At 50.9% G+C, this 15,469-nt stretch overlaps 7 protein-coding genes across 7 annotated transcripts; 4 read left to right on the top strand and 3 right to left on the bottom strand.

Annotated features, from left to right (window-relative positions):
- Positions 1-2,347: 2,347 nt before the first annotated feature.
- Positions 2,348-2,785, bottom strand: VTN00DRAFT_2253 (uncharacterized protein; the record flags this gene model as incomplete). Its single annotated transcript, XM_069428451.1, has 1 exon — positions 2,348-2,785. The coding sequence occupies one exon, from the start codon at positions 2,783-2,785 to the stop codon at positions 2,348-2,350; it is 438 nt and encodes a 145-aa protein (XP_069292955.1).
- Positions 2,786-3,532: 747 nt separating this feature from the next.
- On the top strand, positions 3,533-4,167 carry VTN00DRAFT_2254 (uncharacterized protein; the record flags this gene model as incomplete). Its single annotated transcript, XM_069428452.1, has 2 exons — positions 3,533-4,017; positions 4,071-4,167. The coding sequence occupies 2 exons, from the start codon at positions 3,533-3,535 to the stop codon at positions 4,165-4,167; spliced, it is 582 nt and encodes a 193-aa protein (XP_069292956.1).
- Positions 4,168-4,200: 33 nt separating this feature from the next.
- VTN00DRAFT_2255 (uncharacterized protein) lies at positions 4,201-5,288 on the bottom strand (the record flags this gene model as incomplete). Its single annotated transcript, XM_069428453.1, has 3 exons — positions 4,201-4,349; positions 4,396-4,517; positions 5,206-5,288. The coding sequence occupies 3 exons, from the start codon at positions 5,286-5,288 to the stop codon at positions 4,201-4,203; spliced, it is 354 nt and encodes a 117-aa protein (XP_069292957.1).
- A 152-nt stretch (positions 5,289-5,440) lies between these two features.
- On the top strand, positions 5,441-6,130 carry VTN00DRAFT_2256 (uncharacterized protein; the record flags this gene model as incomplete). The annotated part of the gene is made up of 1 exon (XM_069428454.1): positions 5,441-6,130. One exon carries the CDS (start codon positions 5,441-5,443, stop codon positions 6,128-6,130), a length of 690 nt encoding a protein of 229 aa, XP_069292958.1.
- A 2,469-nt stretch (positions 6,131-8,599) lies between these two features.
- On the top strand, positions 8,600-9,508 carry VTN00DRAFT_2257 (uncharacterized protein; the record flags this gene model as incomplete). Its single annotated transcript, XM_069428455.1, has 1 exon — positions 8,600-9,508. One exon carries the CDS (start codon positions 8,600-8,602, stop codon positions 9,506-9,508), a length of 909 nt encoding a protein of 302 aa, XP_069292959.1.
- A 1,773-nt stretch (positions 9,509-11,281) lies between these two features.
- VTN00DRAFT_2258 (uncharacterized protein) lies at positions 11,282-12,076 on the bottom strand (the record flags this gene model as incomplete). Its single annotated transcript, XM_069428456.1, has 2 exons — positions 11,282-11,589; positions 11,842-12,076. The coding sequence occupies 2 exons, from the start codon at positions 12,074-12,076 to the stop codon at positions 11,282-11,284; spliced, it is 543 nt and encodes a 180-aa protein (XP_069292960.1).
- A 777-nt stretch (positions 12,077-12,853) lies between these two features.
- VTN00DRAFT_2259 (uncharacterized protein) lies at positions 12,854-14,667 on the top strand (the record flags this gene model as incomplete). Its single annotated transcript, XM_069428457.1, has 3 exons — positions 12,854-13,103; positions 13,156-14,354; positions 14,431-14,667. The coding sequence occupies 3 exons, from the start codon at positions 12,854-12,856 to the stop codon at positions 14,665-14,667; spliced, it is 1,686 nt and encodes a 561-aa protein (XP_069292961.1).
- Between the last annotated feature and the right edge of the window lie 802 nt (positions 14,668-15,469).

Raw genomic sequence — 15,469 nt, forward strand, 5'->3', positions numbered from 1 at the left:
CCCATGTATGTATGATACGTGTCGATCGTTGTACATATCTCAGATAATCATTCTCAGTGCTGTTGTGGGCGATATGGAAACATGGCGATTGTCGTCTGGGAATTCTCTTCCGGTCACGCAAGATTCCACAAGCAGCGACGGAGAGAGCAGGGCAACACGATGCATTGTGGCTCTGGTATTGACTGACAGTTCCTCGATATATCATCCCATCCGGGTATGGATGGCCCTCGATCGTGCATCAGCAAGCGAATATGCCCTTAAAGGACCTGGGTAGGTCATGGATACTGGAGTTATGGATTCGTTCCCTTGAAGGGCGACGGGCGCTTTGTGCTTCCCGAAGATAGACTGACGTTCACCGGCACTTCTCCCGAGATGTATCTGAAGAGAAGGGACAAAGGAATAAGATGGCTTCAAGATCATAAGACAAAACTCGAGAGTCCAGATGCCTTGAAAGCTTGGACCGTTCGAAACTGGCTAAGATTGTGAGTAGTAGGAGGTAGGACGCCTTGTTGAAAGCGTGAAAGTGATGACAACAAAAGACATCTCCATGGATGAATAAGCGTTGTTGTCGAGGACGGAAGTAGTTAACTAGTTAGTTAAGTAACTTAGTTAACCGTTCTTAGGTAACAACGGGTCTTGCCTTGCGAGTGCCAACTTCAAACGCAGTGGAGCAGCAGCTTCCTCGGGAGAATCACGCACGAGTCGAATCTTCAATAGCATGACTGCCATGGATTTGGGGCTTCGGAGATGTACTCCGTACAGAGCATTCGGTGCCGTACCTATCGGGATCTTCAGATTCTGTTGTTGTTTTGGCTCACTTTGAAACCGAAGCGAGGCGGGCCCAACGGGGTTCTTTATCGTTCAGGGTTAAAGGCCGCCCACCGGGACTGAAGCGATTTGAACGGTCACAACCCGATTATCATTATTGCTGCGCTGCGGTCTGCGCAGATGGTCAGGCAAGCATGATTTCGTGAAGCCACACGGGCTGCAGCTCGTGTGTGTCCTTTGTTGGGATCATCGATCATCATCCGCTACTACGGTAGTCAGGGACTTGGGCAATCTTGATGACGAAGTCACCAAGAAATCTTATCGCGCTGGCAAATGGTTTCGGGTTTACTTAGCCAATCAAGAACAAGCTTTAATGGCCCCTGTTGATCTATTGGGTACCTGCTAACTTCAGATAGTAACAGATACTTCACCTTTTTTCCTTGGCAAAGAGGGACCATATGTCCACAATATCCACTTGGCAATTGCCAGCGTCTGCCGCACGGTCTTCATGCACCACACCTTTTCTCCGCAAGGCACGAGCGGCGCTTCGCTTTCTGCTTCTTCAGAGACCCTGCAGCTTCTAGGTCCTGGCACGTTTTACTACTTCCATATACAGCACGAGGTATCCATGAATTCATGAAGTACGGAGCCAGTTTTAGACAAGCTAGGCCATAGACGCATTGAAAAAGCCAAGCTGAATCTTGAATAGGTACTCTCTTCTCGCATGAGCCTCGATTAGAAATGTGAGGAGGAACTTGCTTATCGCGGATGGTCGCCTCCGGATCTCTACGGAGTGTAATAATAATAACGTTACGCCCGCCGATTTGGAGCGCATCTCTCAATAACGTCGGTACTTAACTCCATACGGAGTATTATCCGTACGCAGCAGCGCATACTCATCAGACTTAAACGGAGTCTTTCCGACCCCCGTAGACATATCAGAAGTTTTCGGTCTGAAAGCGAAAATGAATCTATAAGACAGCATTTCGAAACTCGATTCATTGACCTTGATATTACCTCCCGGTATGGAGAACGCCGTGAAGAATCGGAACGTTGCAACCGTGCACAAACAAGTATCCCCGTGCTCACTGACAAGGAATATCAGACTGGCAGGGACCAGTTCAGCCACAAGCTTATCACAGATGAGTCCAGATCCCAATGGCCGCGGCTTGTCAATATGGGAGGCTTCAGCCTAATACAGACTTCCATATCGGTCTCACGGTTGGCGGGTTGTGGCTGAATACCAGGAAGTTTAGAGTGATAAATTCGCAATTTAAGCATCAACGGACCACTGAGCTCTCGACGGCTATCTGGGAATGTCACCCCTTCACGCCGAAAATAGATTATAGTTAATTACTCCGTACGGAGTACCCTCCATTTTCATCGTTGCATGGGCGTTGGTTCTGGACTTCTCGACCTTCGCTGTGCTTTTTCATGATCCATGAAGCGGAGGATAATGACGATCCCCATTACGCTTCCTCATAAAGTGAAGACTACACCATACTCTAATTTCTTCGCCGAACTTTCTAGCCCTCCTCATTGCAGTGGCTTCTGGGCTCGGTTTCTCACCTCGCTGCGCTTATCTCCAGGGAGAGAGGAAATAATGTCGTAGGTGATGGGACCAATCAAAGCCTGTTGCTTGAGACAAATTCCAAGACGACTGCTCGGTACGGGGAGGCCCTGACTTGCTGCGTGCATGAGTATCTTGTCCCGTAGGGCGGACATGGGCCGGGCTGGCTGCTGGCGTGCTGCGCTGTAACTCGAAGGATATTGGTGTTTGGTCTGCTAGTCTTCGGGGAAACAGTCGAGGGTGGGACCCCGGTTGGTCGGGTCGGCACAACGGGCGCGCGCCATTGGCGGAAAGGTGGGGAGCAGAACCGCGGTGGAAGAAGATTTCTGGCAAGCGGTAGCGAGTGAGGAGCAAGGAGGGAGCCTGCAAACCCCTGACTAACGCCGCTAAGCACACGGCACCGTGGGCGACGCAGGTACGTGAAACATGATGCCAGAGCGTCAACATGTTGTGGCACCTTTGTGGCTGAAAGACGTCGCGGGCAGCCCCAGGGTTCTTTGTTCACCCCCAGAATTATCCACCATGACAGATCTTCGACGGAGATATCCGTTCCTGAGGATGAAGAACAGGGGATGCGTGTCCACCAGCCACAGGAGGGGGGGAGGATCGGATACCGCCCGGAAGAGCAGCATCTGACAGCGCAACCGGGATTCAGGAGAGCACTCGACTGACAAGCGACGGGCACGGGGCCGTGATGTCCAGAAAAAGAAACCGAGCGACGAGATCGGCCGCTGGCCTCCACTTGGGCCTCGTCGTCGCCACGCCAGCCTGCTGAGGCGGGACGGCGAGGGCCTATGGCCGTGGCAGACGGCGTGCAGCGGTCAGGCTGGCCGCTGTTCTCGTGCCTCTCTAGCGTGGGTTAGCATGGTCGACTACGGCGGCTTCTCCGTACTGTGCTCCCTCGTCGCGCGGCCCACTCCCCCCTTTCCGGGCTCGTCAGGGCGCTGGGAGATCTCCAGCTTAATCTCCCAGGCCATACAAAGGCCCTAGGCCCCCCTCTGCAGCCGTCTTCCTTTACTCCTCTCTCATACTCCAAGTACAGACTTCCTCGAACAACTGCTTGCAGTATCTGCTTTGACTTCGGTCACTTACACTCTTTTTCTTGCCAACTACCATCACTCTCTTTCTTGCACACCTTCGTTTCGTCGACGACCCTTGACGGTTTCATTTCCGTGAAATATAAATCGTTTCAAGATGCGTTTCACTGCTGCCACCGTTGCCCTCTTTGCCGGCCTCGCCGCCGCCGTCCCGGGTGCTGCTCCCGTGGAGACTGTCTACACCACCGAGGACGTTACCATCACCTCTTGCGCTCCTACCGTGACCAACTGCCCGGCTCGCAGCCACAGCGCTACTCCTGCTGTCAGCCCCGTTGAGACCAGCAGCAGCACCCCGGCTGCCATCACCACCCCCGTGGCCGTCCCAACCAGCTCTCCCGTCTACTCTCCTGCTCCTGTCGCCAGCAGCAGCAGCAGCCCCGCTTACAGCAGCCCGGTTGTCATCTACAGCTCTGCTGCTCCCTCCACCACTGTCATCCCTGTGACCACCTGCATCCCGACTGTCACCTACAAGACCGTCACCTCCACCCCCACCCCTGTTGCTATCACTGTTGGTCCTTCTGGCAGCCCGGTCGTCCCCGTTGCCAGCGGCACTGGTGTCCCATACCCCCCTAAGAGCTCCACGTAAGTTGCGTCCCGGTCTTCTGATATGGGACATCGAGCTAACGGTCTCTTAGCACTGCTCCCCCCATGTTCACTGGTGCTGCCAGCTCTCTGACCAACTCTTTCGCCCTGGCTGGTGCTGCTGCCGCCGCTGCCGTCATCTTCGCTTAAATTCAATTCTTGTGAATGATACCCCGGCCTCGCTTATCTAAGGTTCTCTTTCGGCAGACGGCTCTCGGACTGGGCTTTGGGCTTTCCGGCGTTTGTCGGAGGAGTGTTCGGGGAAGTTCGTGGATGAGTGCGGTGAAGGGGTGTGTCAATTAGTCGCGACTTTGGAAAGAGATTAATGCATTCTGCTTCAGGCTCTCTGGTTTCCTAAGAGGCTTGAATACGGGCCACTCAAGGGACGACGAATGATCAAGATGTGTGTAGGCTTAGGACCTTGAGGGACTCCTTTTTGTTTATTTTCGTGTATAAATTCATTGGTCGTCGACCATTGCATAATGTCTTGTCCCTGCACACTACGTCTTACGACCAATAGTAGCGTCTTGGATGAATGTAGTTTTAGTTGCTTAGAAATTGTTTCAATAGCATGCTTCTTGCCTTTATATCGGAATCGTGGTGTATTTGTGTCATGGGCCAGTTCTTGTTTATCGCGTCATGGGACCCAATAATAAGCTCATCTGCGTGGCGTGTATTTACCGTTCAGGAGCCCCCAACAAATTTCCGTGAGGAGCTACAATTATATTATTGAGTTCCCTGCGTGTCATAGAGCCTTCTTCCACCGCCAGGAATCACAATATACTTATCTCCAAATTGTTCCGGAACAACTTCACTCCCTCTCCGGTCACTCATTCTTCGTGATGTCACTGCGTCTGGTACCTGTCGATGCCACCAGGAACCCCGCATCGCCAAGCTAGAATCTGAAAACACGTTCCTCGGGGCTTAAGAGCCAAAGACGTCCAGACAATTCTCAAATTTGAGCACGGTAGACCTGCTGATCATGAATAAATAGTGCGACTGGTGATGATAATGTTATTGATAGACTATCGGAACCCACCCAGCTAGGTCGTTGCTGTATCTAGGCAGAAGAATACAACTACATGGCCTTGCTCGTCAGATCTGGGATAAGCAAACCCGAAAAACCGACGTTATCCGGGACTATTTGAAGCACTCTTTTCTTTGTATTCGATAGCATCTACTCCGTACTCTTGAGGGCAGGGATCGGGCTGAGTGCTTCGGGCCGCGCTCCCGGTGTTCTCACCGCCTGAGTCCTCGTTGGCCTCCGCCATACTCACCGCTACCAGCTGCCCTGGATCTATGGGGTGCTCCGTACTTATATCTCGTAGGGTTGATTTGGAGCTGCTGCTGGAGGTGCCTGTCTGCCCGACGATCTCACACGGTCTTTGACACCTCGCGTTCGAGGCATTCAAGGGGATGCAATATGGATCCTCAAACGGAGTTACATCCTTCGAGCACCACGTACCCGAACGCCTCAGAGCGCTCAAACAGCTCCGAGCTGACACCCTTAGCAGCTCCTCCCTCCGATCCGGACTCTTCGAATACTACCACTCCTTCGAACTCAACCCCCATGCTGGAATTACCAAACCTGAGATCACCGGATTCAGAAACCGCAGTTCCTCCTGCAAATACAAACATAACACCAAACACACGTAGCAAATGGCACTGGACCACCCGCGACCAGCGACGCGACATCCTCCTGATGCGACGCCTGGGCTACTCCTACGAGCAGATCTCGCAGCACCTGGGCGTGACCATCCGGAAGGTCCAGTACACGTGCCAGAGCCAGAGCGACACGCCCAAGAAGCCGTCGGGCCGGCGCAGCAAGCTGGGCGAGGCCCAGCTGGATAAGGTCGAGGCCTTCATCACCGCGTGCCCGGAGAATCGGCGCATGTCGTACCGGAAGGTCATCGAGGCCCTGGAGCTCGGGGTTAGCGAGGAGTGTCTGTCCCGGGCCCTTGCGCGGCGGGGGTATCATCGTCGGGAGGCTTCCTCTGTACGGAGAAAGCAGAGGCCGACGGCAGCGGTCATTGCTGCTACTGCTGCTGAAACTGTGAGTGATATTAATAGACGAGACAATCCGGAGGTTTGGGGGAAACAGATGTCAAGGTAGTTTGGTATGTATCTTTTATATATACTTGGGATTTAATGAGGTATGTATGATTGAGAAACAAAGCCCTAATCCTTTGGATTCTGCTTTCGGTCATCGTCTCATGTCTTTTTAGATATATGAAGGGATCTTTATGCCCCGGATTGGTTAATAATTAATACTATTTCTTTCGGTGTACATGCGATCTCGGATCTCAGTTTGCTGTCAACTGATACTACGCTGTTCGGCAGCAGGTGGAGCAAAGTGGGTTTGGCGCTTAGTCAAGGCAATCGACGTTCGGGATTTCTCCATATAGAAGCTTCTAAGAGAGAAAGGGAAGACAGAACAAGGAAAATGCTTGTGTGCCTGTGCCCAGAGTATATTTATACACTGTCTTTCAGTCGGAACGCTCAAAGGCAGCTTTATTATCGTTTCTCTGTTCCCGTCCGTTGAGGTCTTATGGCTTGAAGACTCGTGGGGAAGGAGCCCGATTTACATGAATTCGAAGGTTTTGCACGAACATACTTCTTTATGCCCGGAGTACTCCGCACTCCGTTTCTTGAAACTTGAAAGGATCTCGGAAAGCCACTTCTAAATTGGGAGGGGATCATCGATTGGAGAAAAAAAAACACAGCCCCCAAAGGAGCCATGGATCGGGATCCTTCATTAAGGCGGGTCAGTCGGTAAGAAGCAGCCGGGGTGTCCGAAGGATGGTAACCTCACAAAGGGCATTATATTATGCTAATAATCAACGGAAGTCGGAGGGAGAGAACGTTCCGCGTGCAGGACTGCCCCTTTGAGTTATCTCACGTTAATTAGAAACTTAAAAGCCTAAAGCACAGCCTGCCGTGCCGTAACAGTTAGGTAGGATCGCGGATTCGTGGGTGCCAATGGCACAGCCCCATCATCATATGGAGACACCACCCCATTTGATCCATGGGTCCTGTATCACAGCCTTGGTTTTTCATACAGCGACCTTGTCATGTTGGGAATTTCCGTTTTTGCGGAGAACCCTCGTAAATTAGAAAGTTTGTTAAAAAAAGACGAGTTTCCATGTGACAATAATCAAATACAAAGATACGAATCCGAGGCCGGCGGGATGATCTCGCGCGGAGATCTTGGGAGAATGTGGTTCTTGGCAGCCCTGAAAATAGATCATCCCCACTGTCGATCAGAAACAAATACGATGTACAGACTACTCCCCGTGTATACGAAATGTTTCGCACGCATTTGCCCTCACGGATTCGGGAGAAGAGTCTGACAAGGTGAGATGGAACAATGGACCCTTGAACCTGGATGACAGCTCTGTGCAACATTAGTTAGCTACTACTTACCTAAGTAGTAGGTAGAAACATTGTCCTGTTGCATAATTTTTGCCCCCCTAAAAAAATGACATGGCTTTTTTTATCGCCCTTGAACGAAAATGTATATATGTCCGGGAGGCACAAGGTCAAATAAGAGTATGATGATCCTTGAAGGTTTTGCAGATTGGCACTGCAGAGCCCACGCATCGCCTCTTTACTCGAACCAGCTTTCAACGCCCATTGTCCACCAACAAAGCGCGCTCCGCCTCCTCTGCCGAACCGCAGGCGGGCTTCGACGGTCGGGTGGATGGGCGATTCGCCTGCCATGTTGGGCCGCCTGCGCCTGCACCAAGAACAGATATCAATTGACGTACAACCAGCCAACACACTATTCTAACAAATGTACATTGTAAGCTTGGCACATACCCTATGGACTAGAGGCTCGATCCTTTAGTGCTGGTCGCCTATTTTCCCCTTCCACGTTCACAGCCTACGATGTTTGTCCATGTGGCCATCTGCACTAAAGACTGCGCCGCGGCACGGAGTTTGTGTGCAGCTCTTTCTCTCTCTCTCCTTGTATAGCAGCCCCATCCGACTCCGCCTTGAACGGAAACTGAACAACAGATCGCGCGGGTTTCCGCTGCGTCTAGAATCCTACTAAATGTCTATGCTTCCCATTGAAGTCATCATGACACCTGGCATGGCTAGCTTTTCCCCTATTTGGGGTTCGATCCGATCCGGATTCGGGGGATTTCTGTGTTGGTAGGAGGCGAAGAAGGGTGTGCGCATCTTTTTGTGTTTCCCTGCCTTGTCTGTATGTGCTGCAGACGCAACCGCACCGCACCCGCACCGCCTCTGCCATTATTGTCGTAAGACTGCCCAAGCGCGGTTGCAGTTGTTGAACCTGATCCTGGGGGCAACGTTCCTTTTTTCGCTTTTACTTCGGTGACGCCGTCTATGGAAGGAGGATTTTCTAATGTCCTTCTTGTGCTTCTTATTTCTCGAGTTTCGTCGTATCTATGTGTCCTTAGTACCTCTTGACCTAGCAACATACTATATAAAGCTCTTTCTTGCAAAGCACTTAACTTCGTATACGCCTCTTGGACGAGGACTCCTAGGATTTGTCTCTTCGCTCTATACATCTATCTCCTTTATCATGATCCAGACCGCATCCTGCTGTCCAGTCATCATGGATCTCTCGTCTTTTGAAGGCCCTCCGGTGAACGATACACGGTTCTCCATCTCCCAATACTCGAAGGACATGCCACGTCCTCGCATTAGTATATCATGCTGGAACGACCGCTCCGTCGACTCCAATCCGGCTTCTTCTTTTTCTTCTTCTCGTGCTGAACTATCTCAGCCCAAATCGACTGAGGCCCCGTCGCCGTCTTCTTCACGCAGCAGATATCAATATCAATATCAAAATGGGAAGCAGCAGCAGCAGCGCACAGGAGGTGTAGGAGGTCACGGACCACGACGTTCTCCTGGAATAATAATAAAAAGCAGCTGGCCAGGGTGCAGTAGGAGCGACAACGGCGAAGAGCTCGCTGTTGAACGTCGTCGTCCCCGAAGTGCTGGAATGCCGATTTCTTTTCTCCATGAGCATAGTGCCAGCAATAGACCGTCCCATGCACGGAGCTACTCAAACCTGACTGAGGCTTCTTCTCGCACTTCCAACAATATACAGTACTCTGGCCATCGTGCTCAGTCACCAGGGACTCAAAGGACGACATCCAGCGACCGACTCGTCTGGCTCGAAGACCAACAAGTATGGGTGATGACCGATTCATCCGATGTACCACCGAATCCGCACCCACGGAATGCTTCACGATCACGATCACCATCATTATCATCATCATACACCCGCGAAGAATATTGGAGATCTTCGCCGCCGCGGGAACCGCCGCAGGCCTCTTCTTATCCTCCCATTAACATCCATGACCGATCATATACGGAGGAGCGTTTTGACCCTGACGATCTACCACCACCTTACGAGAGCCTTGGGTTCAATGTCCGGAACACGCCTCGATTGGCTCACGAGTCACGGTGGTCAGCTGTTGCGCGACGGGTGGGGAGATTAGCAGGTTCGGGGGAATGAGTTCCTGCAGCAGGAACGTACAGCTTCGTGAGGACAAAGAACCAAGTCCTTCCATGACGATAATACTGCCACCCGACCAGCTTCTACGTTGCTACTGGGGGTGTGAGGGGTAAGAACAGGACGGTCCTTGAATTTAAAATTAAGAAGCCAGTCCGGACCGAGGACTCCAGTTAACCGAGAAGGGGTTACAGGATGGGATGGGATGAGCCTTGGGGCTCTCTTCTATCTACCTACTTATAGGAAGAGAGCCATTTTGCCCTCTTGAGAAATGTGGAAATGACAATTTCTATTATTGAGGAAGCTTGTTGAAGGTATCAGCTTTATATCGCGAGTGGGAAAGAAATTTGTATACTGTACTAAAAGCCTTTTTTTCATTCGTGTGCAATTGTACATACATTCTTCAAGGAATATAGAGCGTTCTGGGGATTTTTTTCTTGGTTTTAATATTTCCACTAAATAGTCTCCTTTTCTGAGTGCTCCAGAGCAATAGCTATGTTTTGATTTCCTCTTCGAAAAAAAAGCAGCAAATTCGGATTCGAATTCGCCCTATTTCTCCACAGTCTCGTGAAATCCTGTTGAACTGCATTTTTGATATATTGAGAGATTTTGTGCACTCGCTAGTCAACTTAGTTTGGGCTCTGCAATGTATGTCATTACCATAATTATAATATATTATCTTACAAGAGGCAATGTCTTTACAAGATCAACAGCGTGTACTATTGGAGGCTCTCTAGAAATATGGCTATACTCAACATGGATAGAAGAGAGATATCGTGCGGATATGAATGTCAAACGATCTGGCCTATCATGATTCCGGACTAGCGTTTGGGTTTTGTGTAGGGCTGTCCGAAAAGTCGACGCTGGTTGGAAGGATGAAGGCCGTCGAACGTACCGGGGTTTCGATCCTTTGATGCATCTAGCGCAAGCAGTGGACATCTACTCCATACAAGTACGGAGTATTTGGAACAAATGTTGGTATGAGTAGCATCTGATTGGTTCCTGGTTCTTGGTGAGCCCGCAGATAAGAGATGGCGGCGCTTCAGATGCGTATGGTTATGGATTCATCGGATGGCGTGGGTGGCAGATCGGACCAGCATGGTCGGATATAAGGCGCTTCTAGAAGCTTTATGACAGGATATGGGGATGCCTTGTTATTAGTGACATTGAAGGCCTGATGATCTTATCTTTGCCGATTTTTGCAAGGAAAACCTGATCAAGATAAACATAGGGCAGAAAAAAGTCGTATCTCGAAAGAATCCCACGAAATGCACTTGGCTTTCTTTTCATTTTCTTAGTCTTGTCAATCCGCTATTTTCCTCCGGTCGCTTTCTAGAGTTTCGTCGCACTTTGAAGCGACTCGATCCGGTATTCTTGTGCGCGTTGAGACAGGTCTGGACGCTTCACAGATGACTTCAGTATGTTCCCATCCAGTTGGATGATATGGACAATTCTATGGGCTCCCCAACTTCCATGCCAAGTCAGCGGGTCTCTAACCAAGGGGGTTTCAGTAGAAGGTCTTCGCTTAACATTGGTTGTGTGGTCTGTAGCGCCTTGACCTGAGCGCTTGGACATGTCCTAGTAGCGGCTCTAGTCACGACAACAAACTGAACCTCGTCCGGTTCGCGGTGTTGGGGGATGTTTGGACCAGTCCGTTTGCAGGCCGGCATCCTGATTTGGTAACCAGTGTATGGAGTAGTTTAGACGCCGGAGGGATAGTTAGCTACAACGTGCAGTGTTAGTGTCTCTTCGGGGAGTCGGGTTCAAGCCCTAATTCTATCCTCCGCCCATCCTCTCATGTCTGTGCATCTGATGTGTTGTCGGCTCGTCGGTTGTCGGTTGGGAGTGCGAAATTTGGAAGATCGAGACGAGATCAGGGGCAAAACACAAAGGGCGCCGCAGAGAGGGGACGAACAGGTGGGATTCAGTCGAGATGTCGCCTCCAACTACGGAGTTGACTCGCCGGTGGCGGAGACGGAGGGCGGAGTTGACGTTGTTCCCTTTTCGTCTCAGGATTTCTTGGCAGTCTGATGCTTGTTTCCAGATGAAACGGCTGACCTGCGCACCTCTGCTCTCGCTGCTGTCTGCCCCGCTATGTCGCTAGAATCGAGGATGTCGAGGTGGTGTTGTACGCTCGGATGGTCGACCTAGGGCTGCTTGCCGGCGGGCGGCTAGACTGACATATAGAAACGCCGAACTCACGTCCAAGCATGCATATCTCCTGCTAACTCGAGGGAACCAGTCCCCCCTATCATCCAGCATCTTTCCAACCATCGCGTACGATGCACACACCGCTTGTTGGTGAACCTGCTCTCACGCTCCAGCTGCGCTTGTACCTCGAAAACAGTCTGAACCCAGATTGGTAGCTTCTGTTGGCGTGATACACTTGTCTCCAAGATAGCCAGACGTCAAACCCTGAAGGCACGACTCTAGCCTCAGACCCCTGTCGGAGCGTTTTGGCGAGGCGTTGGACAGGCCAGGCCACGGTGCTAACCTTCTCTCGAGGTCCCGATTTCCGAGCTTGGCGACCAGATGCCTCAGAGAAAGGCTCTGCGTTGCCAGTGTCGGCATGTCCTGTTGTCAGGTCTCCTCTTTGGGCCATTGCCGTGGGCCACTCTGTAACCGCCGCGCTGACTATATACCGTATTCTCGCCTTCCTTGTCCCATCAGCTACCATTTTTGCTGATGTTTTTGTCTTCTGTTTATACCATATTCTGTCACTGTCATTCATTTAACAACACTATTGTTTATTTTTTTTATTCTAATTCTTTCGGGTTATCAACTTTTTGGAGCTGGCTCCTTTATTCGACACCCTACTGGTAGCGGTAGCAAGAGAGCATCAGAAATTGTTCTTTTGACTACAGTGCGCTGCTTCCGTTCGCTGCATATACTCTCAGTCCTTATTAATATATCTATTCTTGCGACGGGTTGACTCCTTTGATTGTGCAGCACGACGTTCTTTTGTGAAAAACAGTCGATTTACTGCGAGTGTTTGGTATGTCAATCTTATGGCAGGCGTTGTTGGTTTTACAGCTCCCAAACAAATCAACGACAATCTCAGAACTGATGACCTGTTCCTGCAGAGAACCTTTGTTGTGCTTATTGTATCTTTCGTTGGACTGGATGGATCCCAGCAGTACTATGCGGCGGTATGGGCGAAAAATCTGAATTCGCAGTCGTGTTTGACAATACCTGTGAATTGCGTCAATTGATGAACGAGACTGATATAATTACCATAGGGGACAATGGTCACCGTCGATGGGAATGTCGTTCGACTGTCAGAGGACCGATCCAAAGACAGGTTCCCAGGGAAACTCCAGCGCAACGACTGGAGTAATAACAGAGACCATGACGACAGCAGCTGGGATGAAGGCTTTGGGCATCAAGATATGGCCACCCAGTCTTAAACCACAAAACCTTTTGGCTGCTGGTCAGCCCAAAGCAGTCCCAGAGCAATTGTATTATTCGACATACCCAACGAGCTATCCTAGGCCAGCATCATGGAACACCTACGGCGCTCATCTGCCTCAATATCACCCGCCGCCAGCTGACATTGGAAGCGTAAACGACATCTCGCTTCTCAGTTCTCTTTACGGGTGTATGTGCTGCTGGGTGCGAACAATTTGAGCTAGTCACTGACGACCTCATAGCTATGAACGACCAGAAAGTAGCTGACGATGCTCTGGATCTCTCGAATCTAGAAGCCGACTTGGGTATCTTCCACAATGGCCTCGTGCCTGCGGAAGAGGGCCCTCCGGTTACGAACACGAGGAAACGCCCTCTTGAGTCTGATCAGGAGCTACTCACACTGGACACTGGTTCCTTCCGACGCATGTCAGGATCTTCGTTTTTTCTGTCCAGCACCGGCACCCCCTCCGTTGACATCACTGATATGTCTACATATTCTGAGACTTTCTCTTATCCGTCTGACTACACACCGAGAAGTTCGCTCACCGTTTCTTCCACTCATCTTTCCCCCGTTCCTTCGCCGAGATGTGCTCACCGTGAGATGGGAAGAGCCGGCAGTCGATCAAAAGCTTCCCCCTCTCCACGCCCTAGCGCGCGTACAGCTCCTTACACACTGGACGGTGCACGGAAGAGATGGTCGACGGGTTCCTATGGGCCGTCACCTGCTCTCCGTACCTCACCATGTTTATATCACAGCACGGAGAGCTTCCAACGGACGGCGAATGCCTCCCACTTTTCTGCACCCCCTATCTTGTCTAGCAGTGTCCTTCCTTCCTCAAACCCTGCGAATGCACCAATCTTCGGCTCTACTCCTCGCTTTCATAGGCGGCCATTTTTGCTACCATCGAATTCTGATAATAACAGCAACCTTCCCAGTTCGCTCAGGCTGCTTTCTCAAGGAGCTTTCCGAACGCTACATAGCAGTGTAGATCTTCACGGATACGGCCTTGACCACTACACTAATCTGTCAGATCCTCCGGATCTGCTGGGCCCTCTCCGGGAAGAGCAGCTTGCTCCGCCAGCAGAAGACATGAACCCTGAAGACCCAGAATTGGTTCCCCACGAGCAGGAGCTTCGGTTTGACAACGACCTGTACACACCTAGGTGGGTTCGTGGACACGGAAATAAGCGTGAAGGTTGGTGTGGCATCTGCAAGCCGGGGCGGTGGCTAGTTCTCAAGAACTCCGCATATTGGTATGATAAGAGCTTCACGCATGGTGTCAGCGCAGCAACTGGACAAGCGTTTGAAGGACCCAGAGAGACGCGGAGAATGGAGGGCAACGCGGATGTCTGGGAGGGTCTGTGTGGAAGCTGCGGGGAATGGATTGCGCTTGTTAGCAGCAAGAAGAAAGGCACCACATGGTTCCGGCATGCATATAAGGTTTGTTCCGCCTTCCAGTAGCCATGTTACCAGATCTGCAAGACATTCGAAGGGTCCCCGCTGACATGCAGTGTAGTGTCATACCCATCAGAAAACCAAAGACACCCCGAAACGGCGACGTGAAACTAGCAGCTGTTGCCGCCCTTCAACTGCGAACTCCAGTTCCAAGTTGACACCACCACCATCTTCTTCTTCTTCCTCAGTTAAGGTTGAATCTATGACTCCGGCCCGAGCCGCGGACATCCTTGCTGACAGCGCGCTCTCTGGTGTAAAGACGGTTTCGCCTCTGCATACCATTTCCTCCATGATCTAGTGACGGAGCAGCGATTGAATGTATGGCATGGTAGCCCTGATGCGAGTCAGGTCTAATGGGCCGTTCTTTTTGGACACGAAAGGAAGAATATGGAAGTTGCGATGATACAGGTTCATGCATCACATACGACGTGTTCTTGCGATTACTCACTCATTGACTAAAGGGACATGACAGTGGGATACCTGGCAGTTCTATTCTTACTCATACTATACGTTCTATATTCTTTTCCTGTAATGATTGTCAGGACATTCTTGTTCTCTCTCTTTGCAACTTCTATTAATAGTCTGTCTCCCTTGGCATGCACGGGATTTCTTGGGTGGGGATGGCGGTGAAGATGGACTTGGCGCCATTGCGAGAGAAGAGCTACGGGATAAGGCGTTTGGGAACGTTGGGACGAGGCCAGATCCTCGTCAACATCGGGGGTTCGTTGATGAGTATGGGTCCTTGCCACGCTTGTTACATAAGAAATTCCCAGAGATCGAACGATGGTACCAAAAAGGAAATATCCAAGGTGGGTTCAGATGGCTTGATCTGCAGCTTTGCATACGTCGCGTCGCGTATTGCTCTAGTAAAAGTTTAGCACTGACAGTAGGAGGAATATCTGTTGAATCGAAGGTGCCTGCTAAACTAGGGATATCCTATGGACATCCTATGGACACCTGATGTCATCCTTGGGGGACTCCTTAGGAGCATTAAGCGTAATTTGCCGCAATTGAGTCTGCCTTCACGGAGTCAGCGTTATTCTTCCCAGGAAGGGAAATAAACAAACAGAGGACTCGAGAGGTGAGGAGTGAAAAAAAGC

This window comes from Thermoascus crustaceus (assembly GCF_041956765.1).
Source record: "Thermoascus crustaceus strain CBS 181.67 unplaced genomic scaffold VTN00scaffold_1, whole genome shotgun sequence".
Lineage (NCBI taxonomy): Eukaryota > Fungi > Ascomycota > Eurotiomycetes > Eurotiales > Thermoascaceae > Thermoascus > Thermoascus crustaceus.